Source organism: Bos taurus, chromosome 18 (genome assembly GCF_002263795.3).
Source record: "Bos taurus isolate L1 Dominette 01449 registration number 42190680 breed Hereford chromosome 18, ARS-UCD2.0, whole genome shotgun sequence".
Lineage (NCBI taxonomy): Eukaryota > Metazoa > Chordata > Mammalia > Artiodactyla > Bovidae > Bos > Bos taurus.
Genome location: NC_037345.1, coordinates 46,990,119 through 47,014,292, shown reverse-complemented (window position 1 = coordinate 47,014,292; position 24,174 = coordinate 46,990,119). Strand labels below are relative to the sequence as shown.

At 36.6% G+C, this 24,174-nt stretch overlaps 2 protein-coding genes across 4 annotated transcripts in view; one reads left to right on the top strand and one right to left on the bottom strand.

Annotated features, from left to right (window-relative positions):
• Positions 1-24,174, top strand: part of ZNF382 (zinc finger protein 382) — an 82,660-nt gene that overhangs the window by 6,429 nt on the left and 52,057 nt on the right. The gene's annotated exons all lie outside the window — the stretch shown is intronic.
• ZNF260 (zinc finger protein 260) overlaps positions 1-24,174 on the bottom strand; it is a 49,843-nt gene that overhangs the window by 23,629 nt on the left and 2,040 nt on the right. Inside the window, exons 3-6 of one of the 2 annotated variants that reach the window (XM_024978713.2) lie at positions 16,606-16,722; positions 14,102-14,195; positions 12,938-13,064; positions 5,644-8,839 (exon numbers count right to left, since the gene is read on the bottom strand). In XM_024978713.2, the coding sequence (XP_024834481.1) occupies positions 7,428-8,839; positions 12,938-13,064; positions 14,102-14,110 (1,548 nt within the window). In that variant the 5' untranslated portion in view covers positions 14,111-14,195; positions 16,606-16,722 and the 3' untranslated portion in view covers positions 5,644-7,427. Of the gene's footprint in view, positions 8,840-12,937; positions 13,065-14,101; positions 14,196-16,605; positions 16,723-24,174 lie in introns of those variants that run through there. The other variant, XM_024978715.2, reaches the window with a different exon arrangement.

Below are 24,174 nucleotides of genomic sequence, written 5' to 3'. Positions count from 1 at the left end.
TGATGTTGTCTTCTTGTCCTGGTGAGTGTCATTTCCTCTCTGATCGCTGTTTTAAGTGAGTTCAGTAGTCTGCTATAGAGATCAGTATAGTGCCGGGGCTCATTTTAAGTGGGAAATATTCCAAGAGTCAGTTCTTTCATTTTTGCTGCACATCAAGTACTTTGAGTTCTTTTTTTTTTAATTTTTAAAATTATATATTTTAAATTTTTACTTTTGACTGCCCTGGTCTTACCTGCTGTACATGGGCTTTCTCTAGTTGCGGCAAGTGCGGGGGCTGCTCTCTAGTTACAGTGCATGAGCTTTATCGCAATGCCTGTGGCTTCTCTTGTTGCAGAGTGCAGGCTTCATTTAGTAGCTAGGGCTCATGGGCTCTAGAGTCCTAGATATCATTTTGAGATAGTGATTTTCTTTCCTTCAAGCATTACCCAGAAATGAAATTACTCAATTCTATGATAATTGTATTTTTAAACTTTTGAGAAACTTCTGTTTTCCTTAGTGGCTGTGCCAATTTACATCCCTACCAACAGTGCACAAGGGTTCCCTTTTCTCCACATCTTCACCAACACTTGTTATTTCTTGTCGTTTTGGTGATAGCTATTTTAACAGATGTAAGATAGTATCTTATTCTGGTTTTGAGTTGTATTTCCTTGATGATTAGTGAGGTTGAACATCTTTTCGTGTACGTGTGGATCATTTGCTAGAATTCTTTGGAAAATGTCCATTAAGATCATCTACACATTTTTTATTTGGATTATTATTTTGCGATTGAGTTGTATGAATTTTATATATTTTCCATTTAACCCCCATATGATATGTAATCTGCAAATATGTTCTTCTGTTCCATAGGTTGCCTTTTCATTTTGTTGTTTCCTTTGCTGTACAGAAACTTTTTAGTTTGATGTAGTCCCACTTGTTTATTTTTGCTTTTGTTGTCAAGTCCAAAAAATCATCGCTAAGACTGAAGTTTGAAAGCTTACCCCCCTTAGGAATTTTGTGACTTCAGGTCTTATGTTCAATTCCTTGATCCGTTTGAGTTGATTTTGTGTACAGTTTAAGACAGTGGCTCAGTTTCATTCATTTACACGTGGTGTCCAGTTCTCTCAACACCATTTATGGAAGAGAATATCCTTGTGTCCAGTTTTCCGAGCACCACTTAGGGAAGAGAATATCCTTTTCCCATTGTACATTCTTGGCTTCTTTCTCATTAATTATAACAATGTGTGGGTTTGTTTCTGGGCTCTCTATTCTGTTCCACTTATTTACATGTCAGTTTTTATGCCAATACCACACTGTTTTGATTCCTAAGGCTTTGTAATACAGTTTAAAATCAGGATTATTTTATATTTCTGTGAAAAATGCCATTGAAATTTTATATAGTTGTGTTGAATCTGAAAAATCTTTGGGGGTAACATGGATATTGAAAAATATTAATTCTTACAACCCATAAGCACAGAATATTTTTCCATTTATTTATGTCTCCTTCAGTTTGTTTTGTCAAAGTCATAGTTTTCAGTGTACAGGTCTTTAACCTCCTTGGTTAAATTTATTCCTAGGTATTTCATTTTTAAAAAATACTGTTTTATAAAAAAATAAAATAAAAAAACATAAAAATACTGTTTTATTGATCTATAGTGTTCTTGCCTGGAGAATCCCAGGAATGGGGGAGCCTGGTGGGCTGCTGTCTCTGGGGTCGCACAGAGTTGGACACAACTGAAGCGACTTAGCAGCAGCAGCAGCAGCAACAGTGATTTACAATATTGTATTAGTTATAGGTATATTATATAGAGATTCAAATTTTTTAAAATTATATTCCATTTAAAGTTATAAAATGTTGGTTATATTCCCTGTGCTGTACAATATATCCTTGCAATTTATTTATTTTATACATAGTAATGTGTATCTTTACCCCCTACCCTTGCCTTGCTCCTCCCCCTTCCCTCTTCTCATAGGTAACCACTACTCCTCTGTATCTGTGTTTGTTATATTTATTCATTTGTTTTATTTAATAAGTGGTATCCTATAGTACTTATGTTTCTCTGTCTGACTTATTTCACTAAGTGTAATCCCCTCTAGGTCCATCCATGTTGGTCCAAGTGGCAAAATTTCATTCTTTTCTATGGCTGAGTAGTGTTCCATTGTGTATATGTATGTGTGTGTGTGTGTGTGTGTGTGCGTTTTATTGATTTATAGTTGATTTACAATATTAGTTATATACGTGTGTGTGTGTGTGTGTGTGTATACCCCACATCTCCTTTATCCATTCTTTATCCATTCATCTGGACACTTACTTAGGTTGCTTCCGTATCTTAGTTGTTATAAATACTATAGTGCTGCTATGAACACTGGGGGCATGTTACTGCTGCATTTGGAGTGATAGTTTATATATTGCCTCTGTAAATCCCTACCAGATAATAAGGGGAGGAATACCACCTAATAAGTGCTGTGTCACAACAGTCAATGCCCCAGTCATACTTACACCCTCTCAGTGGACCTGCCAGCCAGGAAATGAGGTGTGCTTCACGATTCTTGGGCTAGGATGGTAGTCAGTGTTCCACTCACGTATACAGTCTTTATAGATGCCCATTATTAATGGGCAGGGATGGCTGTCAGGTCTCTGTTCACACACATAGCGTCTGCATGTGCCTCTGCAGATACTTACTGGCAAAAAGGGAGGATGGTGCTGCTAGGTGTCATGCATAATAGTGTGAAAGATTGGCATTTTTAAAGTGTTCAGCCAGTGTAGAGTTGGCATTGTCAATAGGGTTTTGTTTTGCAGGTCAGCAACCTTCTCAGCCCTTTGGATAGGAAAAGCAAGTATACTTTGGACGTTTTATTTTTTTGTTATTGTTTAGGGTTTTGGTAGTTATTTGCACTTGGTGGTATTTCTAATTTCAAGCTTCTCAGGTGCTCAGGTTGGAATAATGGGAAGACAAAACAACAAAACACCCAATTCTCCACCAGGGAACTCATCACTGGGCTGGGTTTTTCCTCAAATCCTAAGGTCAATCCAGTTGACCTTCATTTTTCCAACTTGTAGTTTCTTTCTTATCTTTGCTCTTTGCACATATGAGATTTTTTTTTTCCTGCTTCTAAGATTCTCCCTTTATCATGGATTTTAATCAATGTAGTTATGAGTCCTTGGGAATAGTTGTGCCCCGATCCTACCCCCACCCACACCCCCCTCTGCCTTGTCTCTTGTGCTTGGAATGGGTTGAACTTAGATCTGTGGGTTTACAGTTTTCATCAAATTTGGAAAGTTTTCAGCAATTATTTCTCCAATTATTTTTTTGTCCCCTGCCCATTCTTCTTCCTGTCTTTCAGGGATCTCTACTACACATCATTAGGTTAGATGAAGTTGTCCTACAGCTCTCTTCTCATTCTATAGTTTTTATTGCTATGTCTTCAAATTTGCTAATGCTTGCTTTTGGAGTGTTTAATCGATTAATCCTATTAACTGTATTCTCAGACACTATTGTTTTTAACCTCTAGATTGGTTTGAGTCTTAAATATTTTCCACATCAGTACTTACCAAGATCAATCTCTCTTGTTCCTTTTTGGACATGCAGGATATAGTTTTGTACTGCTAGTATCTATTAACAAATACAAAATCTTGTAAATCAAATACAAAATCTATGTTTGTCACTTCTGGATTTGTTTCTCTTGATTTTTCTACTTAATCATGTGTGCCTGCTTATAAAACTTATTTACTACCAGGCAGTATGAAAGTTACCTTCAGTATCCTTGGTACTTTTTACATTTCTATAAATATACTCAAGTTTTGTTCTGGAATATACTTATGATACTTGAGAACAGTTTGTTGAAAATTTGCTTTAAGCTCTGCTGGGTGGGACCAGGAAAGCCTTAGTCTAGTTCTAACTTGCCTCTCTACTGAGGCAATAGCTTTTTGAGTAATCTAACCAGTGCCCTGTGAATTACGAAGTTTACCCTTCTTGCTCATGGGGACACAAACAATTCCTGACCCTGTGTGAGCTCCAAGGATTGCCTTTGCTCTTAAGCATTTCTTTTGCTGGTCATAGGTGGTCTCCTTGATCCCCTGCAGTGATTAGAACTTGACTAAATACTCTGCCCTGCAAACTTTAGCCATCACTGCCTCCCTGGACTCTCAGCTCCATCTTTTCTACTTAAGGCGGTTGGTTACAAAGCTTCTGTATATTACCCCTCCCAGTGCTGAGATGTGGAAATGCTGTCTAAGCAGTACACTGGGTCAAATGTATGGACCACATTTGTTTGTTTATACTTTGTTAGGCATGACCATTCTGTTGTCTGGTGTCCAATGTCTGAAATTATGTATATCTTATACTTTAGTGTTTTGTTATTTTAGGCTGGAAGGTAAATCCAGCCTGTATTATTCCCATTTTTGGCTGCAAACAATGTTAAAAAAAAAATTCTGTGCTTAAAAATTGCAAGAAAGCAGAGCTTCCATATACCATTCTCCCAATTTGCCGAATGCTAACATTTTACATTACCATAGTATGATGATGGAAATCAGGATATTAACATTGGGCACAATACTATCAAACAAATGACAGGTCTTGATTGGCTTCCATCAAGTTTTCTCCACTAATTTTCCAAAAATTGAATTCACAATCCTATGTTGTATTTTGTTCCCTTGCCTTTTATAACCTGGAAAGGTTATGAACTTTTGGAGAACTGGGCAAGTTATTTTACAAAAGGTTCTGCATTTTGGATCTGCCTGCAGTTCTCTCATTATTAGGACACAGTTATGCATGTTTTGGTCTTCCCAGGTAGCACTAGTGGTAAAGAACCTGCCTGCCAATGCAGGAAACGTAAGAGATACCGTTCAATCCCTGGGTTGGGAAGATCCCTTGGAGGAAGGCATGGCAACCCACTCCAGTATTCTTGCCTGGAGAATCCCATGAACAAAGGAGCCTGGGGGGGGCTATGGTCCATTGGGTCACAAAGAGTCGGACATGACTAAAGCGACTTAGCACATAGCACATGCATGTTTGGGTGAGAATACTACCCAAGTCTTTGCCCTTCTTAGTGAATCACCTTGATGCCAATGTCACTATTGGTGATTATTTGGGTAAAAGTGCTGTAAGCAATGTTTTATCTTTGTAATTAAATACTTGGGAGAGATATTATGAGATAATTCTAATATCCCATTTTTCCCTTATACTTTCACCTTCATATTTACCATTCATCAATGGATTTTTTTATATAATTATAAAATTATGGTGATTTTCTATTTTCCTCATTCCCTTTATGAAGTAGAATTCTTCATCATTAAATTGAACCAGAATTCTTTCTTTGGGGTAGCCAATTTCATGGTTCATGGCAGCAATAAACAGGATAGGTCAGGAACATCTCCTTGTATTTGGGGGGGAAAAAAAACAAAGCTTCCAAGTAGTGTAGGGAACATGTGGAAGAGATAAAGGAGGAAATGAAAAAAAAAAGAAAATGGAAACAAGTAAAGTTTTGTCAATTTGAGCACCATGAACAAGAATCAAAAACAACAGTTTACAATAATAATTATATTCTGGTTTATCAGATTAGCAGATTGTGAAGTGACACGAGCTCATAACAAAGTTCAAAGAAAAATATTAATGATATATGACCAAAATGTAGCTATAAGTACAAATAAGGGAGACAATAAGAATGTTGTATTAATTTTTTAATTTATTCATTAGCGTTTCAAAAAATAAGTATCAAGACACATGTTTATTTTACTTGTCATTAATTTTAAGTCTGTATATAAGGTTTTGATAGCTCACTGTTTTAATTTGTTCAAGCAAGCAAAAAATATTAAACCACAAGAAGAATTGTGGGGCAAGTAGTTCTGGAGTACTACCCAAGAAGAGGGAAATTAATCAGCATGATGGTAACTTAGAATAACCAGTTAGAGTAGGATAGAAGAGTAACTCACCAGTGTGGTAACATGATAGCTCAGTAAGTAGAGTGAGGTATTGATAACAATATTAATAATTATAATACAGTTGAACTATTTCAAAGATATGAAATAGCAAGTATCCTAATAAGGGTAGTAACAGAGACTCATTCTTTTATTCTGTAGGACATGAACTACCTATCAGTTATGTACTTTTATTAACTGCTAGCTTAAATAAAATACTAATAAGGAATATGTAAGGGAAGCATAGCTCAATAATACCCAAGTAGAAAACAGCTTACTTACTACTGCTGATCATGCAAAACTGGGCAGGACACGAATCTCAAAAATTAGAATCTAATGAATGATAGTGATGTAAATATATGTAAATATAACAGGTAAATATTCTTATAAAAAATCTATTAACCAGTGTGGCTTTTGATCACTTTGATTAACAACCAGGTCAACTTTCCTAAGAAAGAGATGATGGGTGGTTAAGATTTGCAACCTTATTAGCTGTCTTATTTTCTTTTTCATCTTTTTTTCCTGAGTCAGCTGAGACTGCTAAAATCAAAGGTCTACTGATACTCCAACTGCCAACCACAGTAAGACAACACTGAGTGGGAATAACAGGGAAAATTATAAAACCCAATCAAAGCCATGCAATAGTAGTGTTTATAAACCCTCTTTATTTAAGTTTAGTGATCAATTTGTAATCCTTGCAATAGCTGTAAAGTTTCCCCTCCATTTAAAGCTACTAAGAGACTGCTAAGATTGGGTTAGAATATTTTATGAAATATTTAAAATGCCATTTCATTTGGATCCTGACTGGTACTGCCTAGAGGTGAAAAGGTTCCTTCAAGGAATTGTGTTGCAGGAGGTATTTAGGGAAATCTGTTGTGTCAAAACAACATAGAAACTCAAAAAGAACTCAAACATTTGATGATAATGGAAAGTTTAAACATCTACCATTAAAACAAAATCAATAGAAAACAAATCTACACAAACACCTTGCAGGACCACAATACTTTAAAACCACATAGTATCTGAGAGTTCTGGCTCTTTGGAGAAGACAAGTATACCATATATAACAAGCAAAAAATTAGAATGCAAAAGATATATCTGAGCAATATTACAGAACAGTAAGCCAAAAACAATAGCCAAAAAAACAAAAACACAAGCACCAAAAGTAACTGTAAGCAAAACATCCATGGATAAACTCATATGAAAAATAACTCAAATAATTGATAATTAGGAGAATACATTTCTCACATTTAAAAAATGGATTAACAGGGACCATCCTATGTGAATGGATATTCAGAATGTTGATTGATATAAAAAGGAGGAATATTTGGCACTATTGAACAAAGCTGAAAGTATTTATCTCATGAATGAACAATTCTGCTTCTAGAATGGCCATAAATTCTGAAAACAGTTTTAAAAGAGAGTGAATCTTGTCAATAAATACACAGGTTTTTTTCAGTGAAACTCAGAAACAAATAGGCTTTATACATGTCTTTCATTCAAAAGACTCCTCCCTAGTATAACTTGTTCAGTATCAAGTAAGGTGCCTGCCCATACTAAAAGCATTACCACATTCCTTACATTCATAGGGTTTCTTACCATTGTGAGTTCTCTGATGTTTTGTAAAGGATGAACTATGTCTAAAGGCCTTCCCACATGCTTTACATTCATAAGGTTTCTCTCCAGTATGAATTCTCTGATGTTCAGTAAGGGCTGAACTGTGTCTAAAAGCCTTCTCACATACCTTACATTCATATGGTTTCTCACCACTATGAATTCTTTGATGTTGAATAAGAGCTGAAGTAAGTCTAAAGAACTTTCCACATTCTTTACATTCATAAGGTTTCTGACCACTGTGAATTCTCTGATGTCGAGTAAGTTCACTTCCTACTCCAAAAGCTTTCCCACATTCCTTACATTTATATGGTTTCTCGCCAGTATGAATTCTCTGATGTCTGGTCAGGGATGAACTATTTCTAAAGACCTTTCCACATGCCTTGCATTCATAGGGTTTCTTACCAGTATGAATTCTTTGATGTCGAGCAAGTTCTCTACAGACTCCAAAAGTCTTCCCACATTGTTTACACGCATAAGGTTTTTCACCAGTATGAATTCTCTGATGTTCAATAAGCTGTGAACTAATTCTAAAGACCTTCTCACATTGAATACATTTGTATGGTTTCTCACCAGTATGAATTCTCTGATGTTCGGTTAGCTGTGAATGAAATCGAAAATCCTTGCTACATTCCATACATTTGTAAGGTTTCTCATCAGTATGGATTTTCTGATGTCTAGTAAGTTGTGCATGCACTCTAAAAGATTTCCCACAGAAAGTGCATTCATAGGGTTTCTTACAATCGTGAATTCTTTGAAATGAAGTGATTGCTTCAATTCCTCTAAAAGTCCTTCCATATTCCTTACATTTATAGCACTTCTGATCATCACGGTGTACACTAAGGGCTTCATAAAAACTAAATACATTCCCACATTCCATACATTTACAAGGTTTCACAGCAGTATGAATATTCAGTTGTAGGGTATAGGGGTCATCTACTCCAAAGGTTTCCCAATATTTACTACATTCAGAGGTTTTTTTACCACTGTGAATTTTCTCATATTCATCAACACTTAATTCACAACTAAGGACCTTCCCATACTGCTTATATTCAAAGGGCTTCTTGCTATCATGAAATCTCTGATGTAATGTAAGAAATTTGTGGTTTTCGTAACTGGGTACCTTTTCAGAGATGATTTTTATTTGACTGAAACTTCCCACTTCAGGTCTTTGTACTTCAGTCTTCCTTTGGCTTTGCCAATCATTTCTAAAAATGGAGTTCTGAAGGCCAACTAATTTACTGTTTTCTATTACTTCCCACTGAGAATTATTTTTTTCAATAATGACCTTGTCTACAGATAAAGTCTTTGTGTCGTACTTGGATTCCAAGTCTGAAAGAAAGGGAAAAGAAAAATTTCTTTTTTCATGTGTCACAAAAATAAAAGTTATAAAATGCACAGTAGAAAAACTGAAAATAATTCACAGCATAAATGGATGATTAAAATATTGTTAATAAAGTTTGAAGAAAGGTAAAGAGAGCTCAGAGAAGGATAAGAGCATAATAACATAAGGATGTGAAGTTTGTGATAAGAGATATGGATTGGCAGTGGGTCTGAAATTTTGGTGTTGGATTATCACCTAGTAAGCTTGTCAAAGGCAATGGCACCCCACTCTAGTCCTCTTGCCTGGCAAATCCCATGGACGGAGGAGCCTGGTGGGCTGCAGTCCATGGGGTCGCTAGGAGTTGGACACGACTGAGCGACTTCACTTTCACTTTTCACTTTCATGCATTGGAGGAGGAAATGGCAACCCACTCCAGTGTTCTTGCCTAGAGAATCCCAGGGACAGGGGAGCCTGGTGGGCTTCTGTCTATGGGGTCACACAAAGTCGGACACGACTGAAGTGACTTAGCAGTAGCAGTAAGCTTGTCAAACACTGATGTGCCTGAACTAATCCATAATCCAGATAAACTGAATCAACATTTACAAATATGGAATTTAGTTATTGGCTATCTTGTAGAGATACTGTGAATACAGATGAAAATTTGATAATCTATACATTCTAACAGTTTTCTGAGATTTTTCTTTTATAATACAATCCCAATACTTTACCATGGATAACAAGGTTGTGCTTGTAAGACAGTACTTTAATCCATTATCCCCTTTCACCTAATCTTTTTTCACCTCCTACGTCAAACCACATTTCCTATCATTTAGAGATACCCACAAGGTGTTTCATTTCTCAGAAACGGACTCCTTATACACCATCTCCTTTTCATTGTCCAGGTCTAAAAGTAAGTACCCTCAGAAATGATGTACTACTAGCTGACTCTAAGTAAGTTCATATATCCGTCTCTATTCCAATATCTAGTTCCTTGCCCTCATACCCATTTTTTTTTCAATTTTGTATTCTGAAATTTACTCTGTTTTCATACTGTTTATTTCCTTATTCCTTAAACTTCAAAAAGACAAAATCATTATTTTATGTCCCACTGAATATCAAGGCTCAAGGTCATAGTAGTTGAGAGTTACAAGAAAAGTAAATCACTGGTTGAAAGGAATCTAAGAATAAAAGCAAATATTACAAATATGTCACTGGAGAATACAACTATCAAAGTAACTATAAGAATAGTACAATAGTTACAGCATGCCTCTATGCTTTTAAAAATATCACACTACACTACAGTGATTTTATATACATAAATTTATATACATATGAAATTTCTAATATAGTAAGACATATGTATATATATAATAGTGTTTATAAATGATTGTTTTCTAATTGCCTCTCTACTTATACATATTATCTGCATCATTGCTATTAATTTCCTCCTATGCAAACTCATGAGTTTCTTTATCCCGTATATCAATAAAGATGATGTTTTATTTACTTCTCTTCAGCAGTATTGTCACTATTATTCATCTATCCTACTGAAATCCTAGTTTATATTTACATGTTTTCCTTCATGCTCTTTCCCAAATACTCCATTTTCTTATACTCAAAACTAACCATTGCTATATTTCCCCCAAAATATCAGTGTTTTATATATTATAATAGGTATATACCATATTTTAAGGCTTCTGCAGTTCTGAGTAAAGCTGTGGCTGAAATGCTATGTAAAAGTGGAGGTAGGAGGTGGGAAAAAAGGGAGGTAGAGGTGGGAAATAGTGTAAGGCACCTTGTAACAAACAATCTGTTGGACCTCGCTGGAGATTGGCAATCAATGAGGGAAGAACCTGAGGAAAATCCAAAGTGACTGATACACATTGTATGATAAAGAACAAAAATAATTTCCTGTGACCGAATTATGTTATGTATAATTAAGGTGAAATAATGCAAACATCTTATTTGACTACAACAATAAAATCATAAATGAATGCCAGTATCAGTAAATTAAAAGTACTTCCTTTTAGAAATGAAGAAGCTTTCTATCAAACAATTGTTCAGTTGTTGTGGAAATGTATTGAAATTTCTGAGAATAGTGGCACTGAAAATATTACATATTGAAAATCCATGAAACAACATTAGTCACAAAGAAAGGATTTAAATGTTTATATTAATAAAAATGAAAGAATGAAAATAACCAGTGTATACATCCCATTCAAGAAGATAGAAGAGAACAAAGTGACCTAAAGAAAAGGTGAGGGGAGAATTGAATAAATACAGAATCAGAATGTGATGAGTTATAAACATGTAAAGAGTATAATTAACAAATATAAAATGTAAATGACAAGGGAAAGAACCATCACAGAGGATATTTTTAAAAATGATATTAGATTCCTCTGCTAATCAATTTGAAAATGTTGACATAAATTATTTTGTAGGTAAATAAATAGTGAAAACCCTAGATGCCATAAAAGTTGGGGGAAAAAAAGAACAATTTGCTAGAAAGAGATAAAATTGTCAAAGACTTACCTCCCATGAAAAAAAAAAATCATAAGCATGCCTATTACCTAAGATGTGGCAGTAAGCCAGGTAATGAGCCAGGGCTCCTAAAATAAAGATCTGAGCCATAACCTGGAGCAGGGAAGGTAGAAGATATGCCCTTGACGGTTGTGACAGAAGCAAGAATGTTATAATATTAATGAGTCATGACAAAATTCACAAAAATTATCTGAAGGAGACCACCATTTTGACAATGCAAGAATTGAAAAAGGGGGAAAAATAATTTGTGTACTAAAATATGTTAAGTAAACAACTAAATAAAATTTATAGCTAGTATTTTTAAAGAAGCAAAACACATAAAACATGGAAGACCAGAAGAACTCACTTTTAACCAATTCAAGTGTATGGTCTAGGATAGGGAAGATATAGAGTGAGGCTAGGAAAACTTCAGAAAGCAAAAATATATTCAAGAAATAAAGAATCATGTCAATGGTACACAAAAATCCATAAGGAATTCCTCAGTATTTATATAGCTAGGTATCAACAATCAAAGGCTGGGATGGGTTAAAGTATACTAAACTAATAAAAATCAACAAATCCATAATGACACATAAAGAAGAGATCAGTCAAATGGAGTTTCCCCAAAACATCACAGGGGCTTGCCTCCTCTTGAACAGGCTAGGCTTTTTATTCTGGTGATGACTTTCCTTGTTTCATCAAGTCTTTACTTTCCTGGCCCCATTTACTTGTCACATCCCACACAACCCTCCAGAGCAACTTTCTTTCCATCAATAAGGTAGTTACAACTGGCTTAGAAATGGAACACCCTGCTTACAAGACAGAAATGTAACATAATAAAACCTGCTTCTGATACTAATTAGCCATGTAACCTTGGAGAGGTAGCCTAAATATTAATCTTAGCAATCTCTTCAAAGAAAAATAATGCAAGTAGTACTTATGTCATAGGGTTGCAGAATTAGGTAACTCAGTATATTAAAAGGGCTTAAAACAGGGCCTGGTACAAGGCAAGAACTACATGAGCTGAGAGGAAAACAAGTAGCTTTCTAAAACATTAAGAGGTCCTTGCTAGAATTCTGACTTAATGTTAAATGCAAAGTTCTTTAACCTCTAGAAGGTATAAGACAATACTTGTATCAGGCAATGAATATGAATTCTGTTTGCCAATCTAACAACATAAATTATTCTTTTGATAATCATATCAAATCAAGACAGTATCTTAGCTGTTCTCCCAGAGGTGGGTAAGGAAATAATATAAAGAATTTAAAGCAACTCTGGGCTCAAACAAAATACAATAGATAACTTAAAGGATATACTCTATATATCCTATAATCAGATCTAGCTCTCTGGGTATCAAGGAAGGCAGAAATTATATGAAGAAACTAAGAAGGGAATTCATACAAATTATATGAAGAATGATGAAGGTTCTAAAAGGAGGTGTCATCTCCAAAACCATGCTCAATCCATGCATTTGGAAACTTGGAGAAGAAATTCATCTAGTGTCTTAAAAAATAGCATTGAATTAACTGAATGTCAACTGATAGTCTACAGAACATATTCTAAATTATGTGAACAGCCAAATTTACCCAATGAGACCAAGTTGCTATAATTTTCCATCATCACATCCCAGTACAAGTCCCTCTGAGCAGAATCCAGATATTCCCACTCCTCCTGAGAGAAGCTGATGACCACATCCCTGAATGTCACCAATTCCTAAAACAAGAAACACATATTACATGTAAAATTGAAGGAAACATTTTTGACTAAAAGATAAAAAAGAATTAAACTATTACACATAGAATGGATAAACAACAAGGGCCTAGTGTATAGCACAGAGAACTATTTAATATCCTGTAATAAACCATAATGAAAATATGAAAAAGAATATATATTTGTATAAATGAATCACTTTGCTGTATAGCAGAAATTAACACAGCATTTTAAATGAACATTGTACGTCACATGCCTGTGGCATGAATTATCAATGATAATGAATTTCTACATCCTTGTTCCTCAGTACAGGAAAAATATATAGCTTAGAAAATAGGGTATGCACAATGTTTTAAAATTTCTTACAACCCCAAGTTCATCACTGTTAATCACCATTTCACATTATATAAGAATTATAACTTCTAATGAAAAATTATTTATTAAGTGCTTTTTAGTGGCTGCAGAGTAGTGTGCTTGGTGAAAATATATGTGCCTTAATTATATTTAGACATAGGTTGGATAAGGTCTTCTCCAATTCTGAAATCAATAATAATCTACTCTTTATGTCTGAGACTGCTGCTGCTAAGTCACTTCAGTCGTGTCCGACTCTTTGAGACCCCATGGACTGCAGCCCACCAGGCTCCTCCGTCCATGGGATTTTCCAGGCAAGAGTACTGGACTAGTCAACATCAAATCCAATCTACCTGGAAAATCAGGTCTGTTCAGAAGTAGAGTTTGCTCATATGTCATTAAATGGATCCATTTGCTTTTTTTCTCAAGACTATGTAAATGCCTCCCTCTGGGGATTCTGTTTCTACCCTATAACCGCTCTGAATAAAAAATGTATACATAGGAACACTAAACATTACTTGGAAAAGAGGTAGGCACACAGAAGGTACAGTATGCTGTTTGACTCCAACTCTCACTAGAAAGTGAAAATGGGGGTTTTCATGAGAATGTGGGGTGTAGGCTCTTAAAGCTGTTTTCTTGGAAGATTCAGGTAAATGAAATGTTCACAAAGGAGAGAAACAGCAACTTACATGGTCCATGGTTAGAACTGTAAAGAATTGGTCGAGGAATTCCACTTCTGGTATGACAGCATGAGGAGGTCTATGGAGATTGTCCCCATTGAAACTGGTGAAAATTATATATAAAAACAAAGCAAATGAAGAAACATTTGTTCAAGAAAATCTAGTAAAACTTACTAAGAACTGTAAAAGTCTGCAGTATCTGAACCTAATCTGCACCCTTCCTTATCCCTCCATCCTAGTGAGAAAAAGATTCTATTCCAAACTAGTACAACTAAGGACACAAACTTCCTCACTCCTCCTCAATCTCTGCTCCCAGTCAGATAACTATCTTCCTGGGAGGAGGAGAACATCAGCATTTCTCATTTGCTCCCAGCTACCTTTGCTCAGGCAAATGCAACTAAGGCATGCAACTGCCTAGCAGCCAGGTGAGAACTGTAGGCTGTACCTTGGGTGTGGCACTGCTGAGAATACTGCAGTTTCAATCATCTTTGCTTTGGCTCATGGGGTAGGAGTTCCATGCCAAGAGAGGGAAGCTGAGACCTAAGACTACTGAGCAACCCCCTCCATATCCCTCCCCATTTCCAATGGAGTGTGGAGAAGTTCAAGGATAAGGACATTCTCAAAAACAGTGGAAATTTTAGTGAAAAGCTACTGGGGTTAGTGAAAGGCTATAAAGATTGAAAAATTCATTGGAGATAAATGCTAAACTGTAGGCAGGCTATTTTTGTTAGAAGGGATCAGAGAAAGATATTTGGGGAGCCCTTTGTACTGTCAGAACAAATCTCAAATACTGACTTGATTTCCTTAGTCTGTGAAGCAGTGTATCCCTAGGACATTTCTGAAAATAATAGTGCCATCAGTCACAATTAGGGAATCGTAACAGCTTGGTGTGGTCAGGTAAAGAGACATTCAAAGAGCCTTGTCAAGACCACTGCCATCCAAGGGTGACTGTGTAATAGTCAAGTCTATACCCCAAGGAGCACTATTAGAGATTTACACTATAGGGGAGATAGATTTCACTTAATTTAGCCAGTTACTAAATAAATATAAATAACAATAACAAGAGGGGAAGGAGACAAAAGTATCACAGTTGAAACAACTATCTAAAAACGTCAACTTTCCATAAACAAGACAGGATAATACAACCCATAAACCAAAAACAAAACCAACAATAGAAACTGACTGTGAAAACAACTAGATTGAACAAAGAATTCAAAGTAACAACTATAAATATATTCAAATAAACAATAAACATGCTTAAAGTAAATGAAGGTATGATCATAATGTCATAATCTGTGAAGAGACAGAAGTTATTTAATATCACCAGGTCGTTGGTGATGGACAGGGAAGTCTGGTGTGCTGCAGTCCATGGAGTCCCAAAGAGTCAGACAGGACTGAGCAACTGAACTGAACTGAGTATCACCAGATGTAAATTCTGAATACTGAAGTTGAAAAGTATAACCAAAATGTAAATTTCACTAGAATGTCTCAACAGTAGATATGAAGTAGACAGAAAAAAAGTATTAGCAAACTTAAAGGTATCTTGATAGACATGCAACCTGAAGAACAACAACACAAAAACAAGAAAAATGAAAAGAGCTTCAGAGAAATGTTGGAAACCATTAAGCACACACTTGTAATAGATGTAACAGAAAAGCGTAAAGGAGTGTTTTAACATATTCAAGTAAATAATGGATGAAAGTTCCTAAATTAATTGAAAAATATTACTCTATATATCCAGAAAGCCTGATGAACACCAAATAGAATAAATTCATAGAGATCTACAGACAGACAAATCATGGTAAAAATCGTGAAATATGAGAGAATCTGGAAAGCAGAAAGGAAAATTAGTTGTCACTTAAAAGTGAATCCTTAATAAGTTTACTTGATGACACTGCACAGAAACAATGGAGACCATAAGGCAATGGGATAATATATACAAAGTGCTCAAAAAAACTTTCAATCAAGAGCTATTTTTCAAATGTGAAGATGAAATAAAGATATTACCAGATAAAGAAAAACTGAGGGAATTAGTTAAATGTTAGCAGTCCTGTCTTAAAGAAATACTCAAGGGAGTTCTTCAGGTTAAAAGTAAGTCCCAGGTAGTAATACATATTCCATGCGAAAAAAACAAAGAGCACTAGTAAAGGTAATTATGTAATTTAAAAGACAGTACACATACATATTTCTTCTCCTTCACATAACGGATTTATGTGGCAGGTTTAAAATTTCTCAACAAATATTAGCCAACTGAACTCAAGAATACATTAAAATGATCATACACCATGATCAAGTGGGATTTATTCCATGGATGCAAGAATGGCTCACCATCCCCCAAACAATATGATACAACATATTAACAAAATGAGGGATAAAACCCACATAATCACCTGAATAGAAGCATAAAAAGTATTTGACAAAAATTAAACATCAATTTATGATAAAAACTCAGCAAAGTGGATATAGAAGGAACATACTTCAGCATAATAACAAGTTCATAGCAAATATCATACCTAATGGTGAAAAGTTGAAAGCTTTTCCTCCAAGATCAGGAACAAGACAAAGATGCCCACTCTTGCCACTTTTATTCAACACAGAATTAGAAGTCTTAGCTACAGCAATTACATTTTCTAAAAAAGGAAGAAAGAAATAAAAGGTATGCAAATGAGAAAAGAAGTAAAACTGTCACTATTTGCAGATGAAATGATAGTATATACAGGAAGACCCTGAAGATTCCATCAAAAAACTTAGAAGTAATAAATTTAGTAAAGTTGCAGGATACAAAATCCATACACCAAATATCAGTTGCATTTCTATAGACTTATAATGAGCACTCAGAAAAATTAAGCTATCCTCTGCTCATTGATTGGAAGAATTAAAAAAAGAGCTGGATTTCAAATTACATTCCAAAGCTATAGTAATCAATACAGTATGTTATTTAAAAAAAAAAAAAAAGCCATACACACAGACCAATGGAATAGAATAAAGGGCTCAGAAAATAAACCCAAGTATTATACTTATGGTCAATTTATGACACAAGAGCCAATACACAATGTAGTAAGGACAGGCTCTTCAACAGATGGTATTGGGAAAAGGGACAGTCATATGGAAAAGCATGAAGCTAGGTCACTATTTTGCACCATACATAAATATAAAGTCAAAATGGATTAAAGACTTGAACATAAAACCTGAAACCATAAAACTCCCAGAAGGTAATATCGTGGGTAAACAACCTGACATCAGTCTTGGCTGTGATTCTTTTTGGAGATAGCATGAAAAAAGCAACAAAAGCAAAAATAAACAAGTGGGACCACATCAAACTAAAAAACTTTGTGCACCAAAGAAAACCATCAACAAAATGAAAAGGCAACCTACTAGTAGAAAATATTTGCAAATCAAATTACTGATAAGGGGTTCATATCCAAAACACATAAAGAACTCATACAACTCAATAGGAAAAAACCTTCAATTTAAAAAATGGGCAAAGGGTATGAATAGAATTTTTCCAAGGAACAGGATCCCGAACATGTACATGAAAAGGTGCTCAACATCATTAATCAGGGAAATGCAAATCAAAACCGCAATGAAACCTCATCTCAACCTTCAGAATGGTGATTATCAAAAAGACAAGAGGTAACAAATGCTGGTGAGGACACAGAGAAAGGGAATTCTTGTTCACTGTTCATGGGAATGTTAATTGGTAAGACCACTGTGGAAAACAGAATGGAGGGTCCTTTAAAAAATTAAAAACAAATACCATATGATTCTGCAATTGCACTTCTGAGTATTTTTCTTAAGGAAGTTAAAACACTGACTGAAAAAGATTTATGTACCCTCAAGTTCATGCAACATTATTTATTTATAATAGCAAGTAATGAAAATAATGTAACTGTCCATGGATGGATGGATGCGTAAAGAAAATATCACACACACACACCCCAACACACAAATGGAATGTTATTCAGCCATAAAAAATAAAATCTTGCCATTTGTGAAAACATGGATGAACCCTGAAGACACTATAAGTAAGAGCAAGACAAATACTGTATGATCTTACTAATATATGAACTCTAAAAAAACAAAAGACAAACTCCTAGACACTGAAGAGAAATTGGTGGCTGCTAGAGATGAGGGGTGAGAGGGTGGGCAAAATGGGTAAAGGTAGTCAAAAAGTAAATTTTAATTCTAAATAAATCATGGGGATGAATGTTCACCATGATGACCATATTTAATAATACTGTATTGTATATTTGAAAGTTGCTAAGAGAATAAAAAAGTTGCTGAATCTAAAATGTTCTTATTACAATGAAAAAACAACTTGTAACTTTGTATAGTGATGAATGTTGAAACAGACTTATTGTGGCCATTTTGAAATATATACAAATATTGAATCATGTTGTTCACCTGAAACTAATATAACGTTATATATTATGTCTCCAAAAAAATTTTAAAAGCCCCACATACCTAGAGAGAAAATTTTTGGAAGAATGTATGTTATTAACAATGATTATTTCTAGATGGTGGGATTGTGGGTAATTATTGACTTATAAGTTCCTTAAAAATTGAATATTTTACAACCTGCATCAATTCCACCATCAGACATATCAGTTTAGTTCAGTCGCTCAGTCATGTCCAACTCTTTGCGATCCAATGAATTGCAGCAAACCAGGCCTCCCTGTCCATCACCAACTCCCAGAGTTCACGTCCATCGAGTCAGTGATGCCATCTAGCCATCTCATCCTCTGTCGTCCCCTTCTCCTCCTGCCCCCAATCCCTCCCAGCATCAGAGTCTTTTCCAATGATTCAACTCTTTGTATGAGGTGGCCAAAGTACTGGAGCTTCAGCTTTGGCATCATTCCTTCCAGAGAACACCCAGGACTGATCTCCTTTAGAATGGATTGGTTGGATCTCTTTGCAGTCCAAGGGACTCTCAAGAATCTTCTCCAACACCGCAGTGCAAAAGCATCAATTCTTCGGTGCTCAGCTTTCTTCGCAGCCCAACTCTCACATCCATACATGACCACTGGAAAAACCATAGCCTTGAGTAGATGGACCTTTGTTGGCAAAGTAATGTCTCTGCTTGTGAATATGCTATATAGATTGGTCATAACTTTCCTTCCAAGGAGTAAGTGTCTTTTAATTTCATGGCTGCAATCACCATGTGCAGTGATTTTGGAGCCCAAAAAAGTAAAGTCTGACACTGTTTCCACTGTTTCCCCATCTATTTGCCATGAAGTGATGGGACCAGATGCCATGATCTCAGTTTTCTGAATGTTGAGCTTTAAGCCAACTTTTTCACTCTCCTCTTTCACTTTCATTAAGAGGCTCTTTAGTTCTTTACTTTCTGCCATAAGGTTGGTATCATCTGCATATCTGAGGTTATTGATATTTCTCCTGGCAATCTTGATTCAAGCTTGTGCTTCTTCCAGCCCAGCGTTTCTCATGATGTACTCTGAACATTAAGTTAAATAAGCCGGTGACAATATATAGCCTTGATGTACTCCTTTTCCTATTTGGAACCAGTCTGTTGTTCTGTGTCCAGTTCTAACTGTTGCTTCCTGACCTGCATACAGGTTTCTCAAGAGGCAGGTCAGGTGGTCTGGTATTCCCATCTCTTTCAGAATTTTCCACAGTTTATTGTGATCCACATAGTCAAAGACTTTGGAATAGTCAATAAAGCAGAAATAGATGTTTTTCTGGAACTCTCTTGCTTTTTCCATGATCCAGCGGACGTTGGCAATTTGATCTCTGGTTCCTCTGCCTTTTCTAAAATCAGCTTGAACATCTGGAAGTTCACGGTTCACATGTTGCTGAAGCCTGGCTTGGAGAATTTTGAGCATTACTTTACTAGCGTGTGAGATGAGTGCAATTGTGCGGTAGTTTGAGCATTCTTTGGCATTGCCTTTCTTTGGGATTGGAATGAGAACTGACCTTTTCCAGTCCTGTGGCCACTGCTGAGTTTTCCAAATCTGCTGGCATATTGAGTGCAGCACTTTCACAGCATCATCTTTCAGGATTTAAAGTAGCTCAACTGGAATTCTATCACCTCCACTAGCTTTGTTCGGAGTGATGCTTTCTAAGGTCCACTTGACTTCACATTCCAGGATGTCTGGCTCTAGGTGAGTGATCACACCATCGTGATTATCTGGGTCAAGATCTTTTTTGTACAGTTCTTCTGTGTAGTCTTGCCACCTCTTCTTAATATCTTCTGCTCCTGTTAGGTCCATACTGTTTCTGTCCTTTATTGAGCCCATCTTTCCATGAAATGTTCCCTTGGTATCTCTAATTTTCTTGAAGAGATCTCTAGTCTTTCCCATTCTGTTGTTCTCCTCTATTTCTTTGCATTGATCACTGAGGAAGGCTTTCTTATCTATCCTTGCTATTCTTTGGAATTGTGCATTCAGATGCTTATATCTTTCCTTTTCTCCTTTGCTTTTCGCTTCTCTTCTTTTCACAGCTAATTGCAAGGCCTCTTCAGACAGCCATTTTGCTTTTTTGCATTTCTTTTTCATGGGGTTGGTCTTGATCCCTGTCTCCCGTACAATGTCACGAACCTCCGTCCATAGTTCATCAGGCACTCTCTATCAGATTTAGTCCCTTAAATCTATTTCTCACTTCCACTGTATAATCATAAGGGATTTGATTTAGGTCATACCTGAATGGTCTAGTGGTTTTCCCTCCTTTCTTCAATTTAAGTCTGAATTTGGCAACAAGGAGTTCATGATCTGAGCCACAGTCAGCTCCCCGTCTTATATTTGCTGACTGTATAGAGCTTCTCCATCTTTGGCTGTAAAGAATTAATCAGTCTGATTTCCGTGTTGACCATCTGGTGATGTCCATGTGTAGAGTCTTCTCTTGTGTTGTTGGAAGTGGGTGTTTGCTATGACCACTGCGTTCTCTTGGCAAAACTCTATTAGCCTTTGCCCTGCTTCATTCCATACTCCAAGACCAAATTATGGGTGTACTTTCAGATTAGACCTTGTTTTCCTAAACACTTGAGGTTTCTGAGTCATGTCAGGCTTGGATGCCACCATTCTCAAAACAATGTCTTCTAGAAGCTAGTAACTGCAACCTTACTTTTTATAAAACTAGACAACTGACTACCTGGCTACAAGTTTCCCCAAGTGCCAGGTCCAGACTGGGTTTCAGGCCTTTTCTTCTAAAAAGAAATTAGATTTAGTCTATTAAAATTACATTTATCACTCCTCCAACCACTTCTAATTGGGTCTGTTACACCAAAATGGCAGACCAAGAAATTGAGATCTTAATCATACAAGACTCAGATCTAGAACTTGGAACTGAGAAATACTTCCAGTTGTGTGTATTCGCCAAGCTGATACAGTCCTATGCCTCATTTTGACAGGAAGTTATCACAGTCATAGTTGCCTAGTTCACTAAATTAAAACTGAACAAAACTCTGTGAGGCTCTAGAGTACAGATCTGTTCTGTGTTCTCCATTTCTTATCTGTAAGATATAGGCTTCATTCAGCCTCCTTGACCTTCCCTGAGTTCCAAAGGGTAGATTCAAACAATTGCTAATCAGGGAAGGGAGGGGATACAGAAACAGATGGGAAACAATCAAATGGTGGTTCAGCCTCCAGACAGGCTCCTGGTTCCTACTCAAAGAAATATGCATAACAATGTCTTTGAGTTCTGTGAAACTGGAGCCCCCACCCAGGTGGAGGATGATAACTTCAGACTAAACACAAGATTCCTGAAACACAGCTCTGTTGCCTCATCACCAAACAATCAAAAAAAAAAGTCACAAACCCTGCAGCGCTCACCCCAAATGTTGCCTCCTGTTTCTGGGGATGAGTGATGATCATCCTGTTAGGTCTCCTGTTTGGCCCCTGTCTATTTCGTCTCTGAGAAGAGCCCAAAGTTTCTAACTAAATTGCTGTTATTACAAGGATGAATGCTTGTTTCAGACAAAAAATACCTTGACTTAGATCTGGTAGAGAGAGACTTTTGCTCTGTTAGGCAGGCCTACACCCATGCACAACAGAAAGAAGTTACAAAAGAAAGAGACCTGTGCCCCAATTCCCAAAAAGTATCTTGAGTATGAAGTCTCTCAGGGGGGAGTTGTTAGGGAGAGCACACTGATTGAAACCACCCACCCTGGCCAGGCATCATAGTAACCATTTGCAGGAGTTGTTTTATGACAGGAGGTCCTGGTAAGGAACATGGAACTAATAAGCCACCACCAACCGGAAGAGTTCAGGAAAGGTCAGAAGGAGACACCACATGTCCAACCACCTCCCAGAATCCTTCTCACTGGTATCCATCTTGGCTGAACAAGGTGTACACCAGCAGGAAGGACTCTGAGTCAGACTGATTGGCTTAAGACAACCCAGAAACTAATCCCATCACCGTAGGGGTTCCCTTACCCTCCTGCTCTCCGCCCCGGTGCCCTTTCCCAATAAAATCTCTTGCTTTGTCAGCACATGTGTCTCCTAGGACAATTCATTTCCGAGTGTTAGACAAGAGCCCAGTTTCGGGCCCTGGAAGGGGTCCTCCTTCCTGCAACAGGTAGGCTATCCCTTCTCCAGCAGATCTTCCCGACCCAGGAATCAAACTGAGGTCTCCTGCATTGCAGGCAGATTCTTTACCAGCTGAGCTACCAGGAAAGCCCTAAATGATCAGAAAGATTCTGAGAACACAAGGCGTACAAGGATGTGGCATATGTGCCTGCTAAGTCGCTCAGTTGTGTACTGACTTTGCGACCCTATACACTGTAGCTTGCCAGGCTCCTCTATCAGATTCTCCAGGTATAAATACTGGAGTGGGTTGCCATGCTCTCCTCCAGGGGATTTTCCTGAATCCAGGGATCAAACCCACACTTCTTACGTCTCCTGCATTGGCAGGTAGGTTCCTTACCACTAGCACCATGTGGACTCAGCAATTAAAGGTTAGTAAATTTTTCTGTAAAGAACTGAAAGGTTGTTGCTGAACCACGAAAAGACAGCGGGATTCTTGGCCTCCAGAGGAGAAGAACAATCCAGGGCCAGAGACGAGACTTGATCGCTCAGAGCTTTTGTGTAATAAAGCTTTATTAAAGTATAAAGGAGATAGAGAAAGCTTCTGACATAGGCATCAGAAGGGGGCAGAAAGAATACCCCTCTGCTAGTCTTTAGCTGGATGTTATATAGTTACTAGTGGTCTCTTAATGAAAGAAAGAAATGTCTTAAAACTCAGAGAATGGCCATAAAACGTTTGACTTGAATCTTGTGGAAAGGCAGATTACCATACAAATAGTTTTATTTACACAGATTAGGGGAACAATGTTTTGTCAATTGGGCAGAACTGACTTGAAGACAGAGTCTGGGGGTAAATGCATAGTATATTAACATAGCTTAAGACAAATATTTCCATAAGAAAAGTGCATTGGTTAACTCAAGATTTGAGAAAAGTTCACTTCAGGTGGAACCAGGTGTGATTATGGCAACACAGTATTTTAAGAGAAACCTCTTTTTAAATTTGTATAGAGAAAGGAAAAATATATATATCACTAGTTTGTTTCCTCCTGCTGCTTAAGAGAAGGATAAAAAATGTCTGACACTTGCAGCCTATTTTCTCCGTTTGGAGACCCCTGGCCTTCCTGCCTGTTACCCTCTCAGAACCAGATAGTAAATATGTTAGACTTTGTGAGCCAAAAGACAAAATCAAGGATATTATGTAGATGCTAATATAACAAGAGAGAAAACAAATTTCCACAAAATGTCTTCACAAAATTCTAAACTTTATTTATGAACACTGAAATCTGAATTTTATGTAATTTTCATGTCATGAAATATCGTCCTCCCTTTGATATGCTTTCAGTGACAGAAAAATGTTAAAAACCAGTCTTAGTTCACAGTCCATACAAAAAAAAAAAAAAGGCCTCAAGCTGGATTTGGCTTACAGGGTCATGGTTTGCTGACCTCTGTTCAAGACTCAGACCATTATATAGTACTGACTCTCAGTTTACACAATTATGTGACTCAAAAAAGAAAAAAATGATAGCAAATCTTATACAAGAACTGGTTGGTACCACATAAATCTCCTAAACCTTTGGGAAAAAATGTCTGCCCTTCAAAAAGATG